Source organism: Macaca fascicularis, chromosome 1 (genome assembly GCF_037993035.2).
Source record: "Macaca fascicularis isolate 582-1 chromosome 1, T2T-MFA8v1.1".
Classification (NCBI taxonomy): domain Eukaryota; kingdom Metazoa; phylum Chordata; class Mammalia; order Primates; family Cercopithecidae; genus Macaca; species Macaca fascicularis.
This window is the reverse complement of record NC_088375.1, coordinates 98568778-98579003: the sequence shown is the minus strand read 5'-3', so window position 1 is coordinate 98579003 and position 10226 is coordinate 98568778. Positions and strand designations below refer to the sequence as shown.

The 10226-nt window shown below is 40.2% G+C and overlaps 1 protein-coding gene across 2 annotated transcripts in view; it reads left to right on the top strand.

Annotated features, from left to right (window-relative positions):
* Window positions 1–401: 401 nt before the first annotated feature.
* Window positions 402–10226, top strand: part of UHMK1 (U2AF homology motif kinase 1) — a 31136-nt gene continuing 21311 nt past the window's right edge. The window contains exons 1-4 of one of the 2 annotated variants that reach the window (XM_005541134.3): window positions 402–845; window positions 2488–2780; window positions 3432–3623; window positions 6261–6355. In XM_005541134.3, coding sequence (XP_005541191.1) covers window positions 578–845; window positions 2488–2780; window positions 3432–3623; window positions 6261–6355 — 848 coding nt within the window. In that variant the 5' untranslated portion in view covers window positions 402–577. The remainder of the gene's footprint in view (window positions 846–2487; window positions 2781–3431; window positions 3624–6260; window positions 6356–10226) is intronic. The other variant, XM_015454402.4, reaches the window with a different exon arrangement.

Sequence of the window (10226 nt, the reverse complement as noted above, 5' to 3'; positions counted from 1 at the left end):
TTTACATCTAAAAGAAGCACAAAGGTCTAGGCATCCAGAATCGTGGTTACTGGTGATCATGGACCTGCAGGTGATGGTAAATTCTCTCTTTTTGTTCCTGGTGTGTTTTCCTTGGGATCCTTTCTATGAGAAATGTAGGTAGGGTTTTATTTTTCTGGGTTCCTAGTGGTGAGGTGAGGTGCCTCAACAAGAAAAAGGACCAGTTTTAGCTTCAGGTCTATGTGAAAGCGGTTAACACTGGGCTTGGAATGGTAGATACCCAATGATTAAGGTTACTTGTTATTCTCGGTTCTTCTTTCCAAACCTAACTCGTCTAATCACTTCTAGGCCCCGCCCCCTCTGTGCCCCCCTCCTTCGGCCTGTAGGATGGGCTCTTCCTCCATTTCCGGCTTCTGGGACTCGGGTGCACCACGGCTTCCGGTGTCATGGCTGTTTGAAGTCTCGGGAGTCGGTGAGGCGGCTGCAGGTCTCTCCCTGCGGAGCCGCTGGTCCGGCTGGCGGGGATGTGACCGCGGGCCCGGCCGGCCTGCCTCAGGCGTCGCGTCAGCTCCCGAGTCCGTGCCCTTAGCCCACACCGATGGCGGGATCCGGCTGCGCCTGGGGCGCGGAGCCGCCGCGTTTTCTGGAGGCCTTCGGACGGCTGTGGCAGGTACAGAGCCGTCTGGGTAGCGGCTCCTCCGCCTCGGTGTATCGGGTTCGCTGCTGCGGCAACCCTGGCTCGCCCCCCGGCGCCCTCAAGCAGTTCTTGCCGCCAGGAACCACCGGGGCTGCGGCCTCGGCCGCCGAGTATGGTTTCCGCAAAGAGAGGGCGGCGCTGGAACAGTTGCAGGGTCACAGGAACATCGGTAATTGCCCCTGGCTCCTTTCTTTTCTTGCCCGGGTCACAGTCCGAGCACACTCCTCCTCTCGCTATCTGGCGTTCTGTCTTCCTCCCCTTCTGCGGGAGAAGCGGGTCTAGCCTTCTTTATCACCCGATCCAGGCCCCTTTCCCCTTTCACTGTAATACTGTCTGCGGTATAGTGGAATTGGTGGTCTGCTTTGCCAGGTGTCACACAGATGCTCAGTAAATTCTGTCCTGCTTCGAGTCCCATCGGAGAGTGCCGCATTCATTAGCATACAGAAATATCTTTTCTAGTGAGAGGAGGCACGTCTTTGCTAGATTGTCGTGTCTTGTGTGGAAATTTTTGGATCTTTGCATACCAGTACAAAATGGGAACTATGTCTGGGCCTTGTGACATCAATGCTGGTAACTCATATAGCTCACCTGTTATATATTTAGTACGGATTTGGAAGAAATGATTCACTATTCCATGGGAGCCCTTATAGAAGTGTGAAATTTAGGAACACTGTGCCTTTGCTCTCGTGAGACTGTTTCATGAATCAGATACTCAGAATGTAAGCTATGTAATGATCACTGATGATTGATCTGTGGAAAGGTTTCATTTCTATTACACGACAGAAAGCTTATCATTAGTTATGGCTTTGGTTATTAAAGAAAAGTGAGTTTTTTTATAATACCATTTTGGAGAAGAATTAACACTAGTGCTACATTTTTTTAGTTTACTAAATGGTCTGTTACTATAAGTTTGGTACTGAAAAGGGAAAATTTTTGCAAGCCTAAGAACTTGCTGAATCTCTGCAAGATTAGTTGAAATTTCATCCGGAAAGTCTCAATCTCTTCGTTAGTATTTAGATTATAGATAGCTGTTTGTTTTTCTGTTTTAATTTTTTTTTGAGACAAGTTCACTGTGTCACCCAGGCTGGAGTACAATGGCGAGATCACAGTTCACTTCAGCCTCCAATTCCTCCTAAAGCCATTCTCCTGCCTTAGCCTCCCAAGTAGCTGGGACTACAGGCACATAGCACCACGCCTGACTAATTTTTTGTAGAGAGGAGGTTCCCCTTTGTTACCCAGGCTGGTCTCCAAACTCCTGGGCTCAAGCAGTCCTCCTGCCTCGGTCTCCCAGAATGCTGGGATCATAGGCATGAGCCACTGTGACAGACCTAGACGGCTATTTTGGATGAAGAAGCAATCTTTAGTTTGGTTTTTGCACATTGTGACATTCCTTTTAAAAGAGTTGCTTAATATTTGGATTTTTACTTTTTAAAATTTTTTTAAAAGGACCTCATGATGCAACAGTAAGTTTTATTTATTTATATTTTGGATTTTTACTTTTAATCATTTTTGGTTGGCACTCCAAGTTCATGTGCATCACCACTGAGTACTCGGTAAACACAAATTGAATAATTGTACTGTATGTAGTATCTGTGAATGGTAATCAGCTATTGTAGGCTGTCTCATCTTATTTTTATTAAAATAACCCAATTGCCAAAAGATCTTATTCATGGGAAAAATAAATTACAGTGGAAGCTTGCTCAGCAAAGTTATCCTTATCTAGACTATGGCAAGTTTGTACTGCAGTTACCTACTTTAATAGTGACTTACTCTGAGTCTGATTTTTAAAGTATGATAATTTCTTTTTCTAGTGACTTTGTATGGAGTGTTTACAATCCACTTTTCTCCAAATGTGCCATCACGCTGTCTGTTGCTTGAACTCCTGGATGTCAGTGTTTCGGAATTGCTCTTATATTCCAGTCACCAGGGTTGTTCCATGTGGATGATACAGCATTGTGCCCGAGATGTTTTGGAGGCCCTTGCTTTTCTTCATCATGAGGGCTATGTCCATGCAGACCTCAAGCCACGTAACATATTGTGGAGTGCAGAGAATGAATGTTTTAAACTCATTGACTTTGGGCTTAGCTTCAAAGAAGGCAATCAGGTAAGAAATAACCTTTTCTTTTCTCTCGCAGTTTAAAATGTAGTGGTCGAAGCCAAATATTTTTAAATGACAAGGGTAGTTTAGTAGGGACTTACAGGTCATTTTAATCTAAAATACTGAAATGCCAGGGGATGCAGCAAATCAAAAGAATTTCAGTGCCACCGTGTAAAAATAAGACATAATGTTTGGGTCAGGTAGGAGGAGCCAGTGAAGCACGAGAGCTCTGGAATATTATAGATACTTAACCTACATAGAATGGTTTTCTAAATTTTATGCGTGTTTGGCTAATTGCTGAGTTACTATTCCTGGTCCCTTCAGTGTTGGGGCTGTAGCTCGTGGCAGAATGCATGGGACAGTTCTGCCAAATCCTCCTTTCTCCATGGTTTATTGTTTCTTTGCAAAGTGTCCTTATTATCAGCAGTGCCTAATAGGTAAGAGACAATCCAAAGAAGACTTCTTTATGGAAATGTACAGCTTGCCTCTGAGAATTGCCCAGTTAATGAACCAAGGAATTATGTTAACCAAGGACTAAAAATTTTTAACATTTAGCTTGCCAGTGGGTTTACTGCACTGTTAGGGAAGTAAATTCACCGTAGAGATGGAAAGGGAGCAGCTTTTTTATTGGTTGTAATATTTACTCATTTTTTTTAGGATGTAAAGTATATTCAGACAGACGGGTATCGGGCTCCAGAAGCAGAACTGCAAAATTGCTTGGCCCAGGCTGGCCTGCAGAGTGATACAGAGTGTACCTCAGCTGTTGATCTGTGGAGCCTAGGAATCATTTTACTGGAAATGTTCTCAGGAATGAAACTGAAACATACAGTCAGATCTCAGGAATGGAAGGTAGACTTCGCCAGTGCTTTGCTTTGGGGTCCTTACTTTCAATTTAAGAGCATATAATTTATGATGATTCTTTTTTTTTTCTTTTGAGATGGAGTTTCACTCTTTCGCCCAGGCTGGAGTGCAGTGGCGCAATCTCAGCTCACTGCAACCTCCGCCTTCCGGTTTCAAGCAATTCTCCTGCCTCAGCTTCCTGAGTAGCTGGGATTACAGATGCCAGCCACCTCGGCCAGCTGATTTTTGTATTTTTAGTAGACACGGGGTTTCACCATGTTGGCCAGGCTGGTCTCCTGACCTCATGATGCGCCCGCCTGAGCCTCCCCAAGTGCTGGGATTACAGGCATGAGCTACTGCGCCTGGCCAATTTATGATGATTCTTTTAGAGAACTCTTGATTGCTGTCTGTTGTCGGTACTCCTCTTTTTCTATTTATGATACTTGTATGCCACTACCAACTCCTATAGCTATCAATGTGCTAGTGAGTATTGCATTCTTATTGTTCCTAGCCTGTGGCTTGGCATATAGTAAGTACTCGATAAAATGTTTGAATGAATGCATTTTCTTGAAGAAGCAAAAGTGGTTTCTTTTGTTTACTAACAGTAATATTAAGTTCTAAAGTGTTACTAACACAACCATAGCTTATAAGTTAAATGATAATGTTTATAGATTATCTTAACTCCTTTGCAGTTAAAAAAATTATTTTTACTGGGCATGGTGGCTCACACCTGTAATCCCAGCACTTTTGGAGGCTGAGGTGGGAGGCTTATTTGAGACCAGCCCAGGCAAAGTAGTGAGACCCTGGTCTGTAGTTTAAAAAAAAAAAAAGTATAAAAGATATTTTAATACTTGTTTAATATCAAGACCAATAATCATTCCAAAGCATTGTATTTATTAAACCTCCAAAAATTAACTGGGTGTGGTGGCACACACCTGTAGTCCCAGCTACTCAGGAGACCGAGGCAGGAAGATCACTTAAATAGTAGCCTAAAGGATACTGATATTATCACAACATTAAAGCCCCACAATACCTTTGAAAACATACTGTAGTTAATTCCTAATTTATAAACGTACAAAAAGTTCATTCAAATATTAGAGGTTTGGAACTTAGATATTAAGCAACAAGTTTTTGATACTAAGCAACAAGTGTTTTTTTGAGCATCTAATACATACTATATAGCTATTACAACATATAGTTTTGTTTCTTTTAAACACCTAGACACTGATTTCTGTTGTAGCATTTCCTGGAAGGGATATTTTAATAGCCCAATGTATATACCTGGTGCTTGTATGGGTAAAAATTGCTTTCTTGGGAATAAAATCAGTATCATTCTTTATTATTGGTACCCCAAACAATCAAGAGTCTAAGTATTCTTTCTTAGTGCTAATCCAGACATAGATCAGTTATTTGAATGAGCTTTGACTGTCTTTGAGCCTTTTGTACTATATCTGCTTGGCTTAGAGCTTATCAGAACTAGATCACATTCAAATTTGTGTGAAATTTAGAGGGGTGATGTGCAGTAATGGGATCTCCAATATATGCCTCTAGATAAAACATTATTTTTCTGTTTTATCGCTTTCTATGGAGGCAGAATTGCCAACTGATTATGAGCATGGGCTCTAAAGTCAAACTACTAGGGTTTGTATCTTGCCTCCACAAAGGTCTTACTAAGTTATTTATTTAGGTTCACTAAGCCATGGTTTGCTTTCTTTAAAATGAGGATAATAATGGCATTTATCTCATAAGACTATTGAGATTAATAAAGAAATGATACTTTTAGCAAGCAGCTCATGGTAAGTATTTAATAAATTTTACTGATAATGATAGTACTGATGGTGATAGTATCAGTTCTTTTAACTCGTATACACAGTTCTAAATTCTGAGTTAGCATAGTATTCAAGGAGAAAATATATTCCTTAAAGATTTAGAGAATGAGTAATATGACAAATAAGATGTTTTAATACTGCATCATATTCTCTTTGATAGTTTATTTCTGTCTGAAAACCAATTGAAGACTCATCACGGAGATACTCTGAGTCACCTATTATACGTTCATTTTTGCATTAAACTACATTCCTATGTGGTTGCTTTGGTATTTATTTTTTATTCTTTCGTCTAGTAGACGTTCACAGAGTGCTAGGTGCTGAAAATGAAGAAAAAATGTTCTTCTCTAGAAGTGTATAATTATGTTTATTATTTCTTCTGTTAAGATTGTAGGATCTTGCTGGGCACGATGGTTCACACTTATAGTCCCAGCATTTTGGGAGGTCACGGTGGGCAGATCACTTGAGCCCAAGAGTTTGAGACCAGCCTGGGCAACATGGTGAAACCCCATATCTACAAAAAATACAAACAATTAGCTGGATGTGGTGGCACACACGTGTATTTCCAGCTACGCAGGAGGCTGAGGCAGGAGGATCACTTAAATCTGGGAGGCAGAGGTTGCAGTGAGCTGAGATTGCGTCACTGCACTCCAGCCTGGGTGGCAGAGCAAGACCCTGTCTCCAAAAAAAGAAAAAAAAGATTGTAGGCTCTCAGAAGATAGTGTTTTCTGTTGCATTTTATTCTCAAATAGTGCTATATGCCTAGTACTCAATATACAGACTGAATAACCAAAAGGAAGACTTTTCTCCCTTTTTTAAGGCAAACAGTTCTGCTATTATTGATCACATATTTGCCAGTAAAGCAGTGGTGAATGCCGCGATTCCAGCCTATCACCTAAGAGACCTTATCAAAAGGTATGTTATACATGCTGTAAACTTGCTTTGCGTACATGTACTATGTGAAATGGTACGTCTTTTTTTTTTTTTTCTGAACAGATTTATATTATTTCTAGTTTGCTTGATCCACGTAGGGGTTTTGTTCCCCTAGAAATAAGTCTATGCAGGCTAGCTTCCTATAAGGAACATAAGTAATCAAATAGTTTCACCAAATTTATTTTCAAAGAAATGTTCTTTTGCTCATAGTATCGGATATTAAGCTTTCCCTGGCAGCTGCCTTTTCACTGGAAGATAGATACTGAGCCACTATACCTTTAGCCTCTCATAGCCCTGTCTGTTGTATATACTTGATGGTAAGCAGGTTTTTAAAGAGAATCTTTATTAACTAAAGATTGAGTTTGCTTTTGGACTACTCCCCTCCCCCTAAAAAAAGACCCAAAAACCATTTTGAATAAGATGGTTTTTAATTATACTTTAAATAATTACTCTTGACAATGGTCTGGGGACAGATACAGTTTTTCTGATGTCTGAATAGATCCAAATACAATAGATATTTTGAAAATACAAATGTGTACAGTCGTGTCATTTAACAATAGGTATCTGTCGTGAGAAATATGTCATTAGGTGATTTTGCCGTGCTAACATCATAGAGTACCTACATAAACGTAAATGATTCAGATTTCTGCCCATACCTGGGCTATATGGCAGAGTCTATTGCTGTTAGGCTAAAACCTATATAGCATGTTACTGTACCAAATACTATGGATAGTTGTAATACAATGGTAAGTATTGTGTCTAAACATAGAAAAGGTACACTAAAAATATAGTATAAAAGATTAAAAATGGTATACCTTATAGGGCACTTAACCATGAATGGAGCTTGCAGGACTACAGTTCCTCTGGGTGATTCAGTGAGTGAGTGGTGAGTGAATGTGAAGGCCTAGGACATTACTGTACACTATAAGACTAAGGGTAAAACTGTGTACTTAGCCTACACTAAATTTATTTAAAAATTTTTTTTTCTTTTTTTTTTTTTTCTGAGAGTCTCACTCCGTCACCCAAACTGGAGTGCAGTGGCACAATCTTGGCTCCCTGCAACCTCTGCCTCCCAGATTCAAGCGATTCTTGTGCCTCAGCCTTCCGAATAGCTGGAAGTACAGGTGCACGCCACCATGCCCAGCTAATTTTTGTATTTTTAGTAGAGACAGGGTTTCACCATGTTGGCTAGGTTGGTCTCGAACTCCTGACCTCAAGTGATCTGCCTGCCTCAGCCTCCCAAAGTGCTGAGATTACAGGTGTGTGCCACTGCTTCTGGCCAAAATTTGTTTTCTTCTATAATAAGTCAGCTTAACAACTTAACTGTAACTTTTTTACTTTATAAACTTTAATTTTTCTTTATCTTATTTACTTTTAAATTGTTTTTGCTAAAAACTGAGACATAAGCACACCTTAGCCTAGACCTACACAGGGTCAGGATTATCAATATCATTGTCTTCCACTTCCACATATTGTCTTACTGGAATGTCTGCCGGGGCAGTAACATGCATAGAGCTGCCATCTCCTATGTTAACAATGCCTTGTTTTGGAATACCTCACAAAGGACCTGCCTGAGACTATTTTACAGTTAACTTTTTGGGGGAGGGGGTACACTTTAAAATAGGAATAAAAAAAATAGTTACAAATACATAAGCCAGTAGCACCTTTGTATTGTCATTATCAAGTACAGTAGTTTTGTTTACATCTGTGTCCTACTGCAACACATTACTCACCTGCATTACCACAAGCATGTGAGTGATATGTTGCGATAGGGGATTATGATAGCTATGATGTCACTAGGGGATAGAAATTTTTCAGCCCAGTATAATTTTATGAGATCACTGTCGTATATGTGGTCCATTGTTGACCAAAACGTCATTAGGCAGTGTATGACTGTATTATTAAATAGGAGGCTTTTCAGATTTCTAGACTATGGACTGGAAATGAATAAAATAATTAGTACGTCAGAAAAGTATGGATCCCTTGTTTGAGTTAGAGTATTAATAGTTTCCTTTGAATATTAGTCCTATAAACCTTAATAATTGGCCCTATAAACCTTAAATTAGTTTTATTAACTCTTTACTTTGAAATAGTTACAGACTCACAGGACTTTGCAAAAATGTTACAGAGAGGTCCATTTACCCAGTTTCCCGCCGTGGTAATTATTTACATAACTGTAGTATACACAGTATCAAAACCAGTAAGTTGAAATAGGTATAATCCACAGGATTTATTCCGATTTCACCAATTTTACGCATACTTATTTGTGTGTGTATTTTTCAAATTAGTTTTAAATAGCTGTTAGTATCTGATTGATATGAGATATTATAAATTGCATTTTACATTGAAGAGAAGGGAGTGAAAAATTATAAAATGGATTCTAGCATGGAAGTTAAATCATCTAAATTATAGTATTGACTTTTTTATTTTTATTATTTTTTAAATAATAGCTCCCCCCCATTTTACATAGAATACTAAATTTGGACACTATAGAAAGTCATGATGAGGAAAATAAAAATTATAAACCCACATTCTAGTGTTAGTACTTTGGTATATTTCCTTCCACTATTTTTCTTTTTTTTTTTTGTTTTTTGTTTTTTGTTTTTTTGAGATGGAGTCTCGCTCTGTCGCCCAGGCTGGAGTGCAGTGGCCAGATCCCAGCTCACTGCAAGCTCCGCCTCCCGGGTTCACGCCCTTCTCCTGCCTCAGCCTCCGGAGTAGCTGGGACTACAGGCGCCCGCCATCTCGCCTGGCTAGTTTTTTTTTTGTATTTTTTAGTAGAGACGGGGTTTCACCGTGTTAGCCAGGATGGTCTCGATCTCCTGACCTCGTGATCCGCCCATCTCGGCCTCCCAAAGTGCTGGGATTACAGGCTTGAGCCACCGTGCCCGGCTCCTTCCACTATTTTTCTGCATATCGCGTTATATATGCATACAAGTCGCTTGAACCTTTTTTGTTGTTGTTGAATAAAGCACAGATACTAAAAGCACGAATTAAGCAAATGTGTAGCTTAATTAATCTGTTGGAACATTGTACCCATCTTGTAACTACCATTCACATCAAGAAAGAAAACTTTGCCCACCACCCTGAAAGTCCTGTATGTGTCTCATCCCAATCTCATACATTTTTGTTTCCTTTAGTGTCTTATATATTACTGCATGGGTTTCTGTTGAAAGTTTCGTGACTCAGTAAAAGTCACTTGGTCTTCCAGCCTGGCCAAGATGGTGACACCCCGTCTCTACTAAAAATACAAAAAATTTAGCTGGACATGGTGGCGGGCGCCTGTAATCCCAGCTCCTCAGGAGGCTGTGGCAGAGAATTGCTTGAACCCGGGAGGCGGAGGTTGCAGTGACCCGAGATCATGCCACTGCAGTCCAGTGTGGGCAACAGAGCGAGACTCTGTCTCAAGAAAAAAAAAAATCACTTGGTATTCTTGTCTAGATGCCTAGAGGATTTTAACTTTTTCTTCGATGTGTAGTGATTTTAGCAAAATATATTTTGACTTTGATTGTTCTGGGTCAGAAATATGGTATGCCTTTCACTGTGTAGTTTCAGATCTTCGTTTGTTTTAGAAAAGTGTTCTGAAAGTACAGTTTTTAATATTTTTTTCCGGTTCTTTTTGGTTTTCACTTTCATGTCCTTCTAGTCTACATATGTTTGATTTTCTTTGCCTTATATTCAATATTGCCATTTTTTCTTTTCTTTTTCTTTGAGACGGAGTTTTCGCTCTGTTGCCCAGGCTGAAGTGCAGTGGCACGATCTCGGCTCACTGCAACCTCTGTCCCCTGAGTTCAAGCAATTCTCCCACATCAGCCTCCCAAGTAGCTGGGATTACAGGCTACTGCCGCCATGC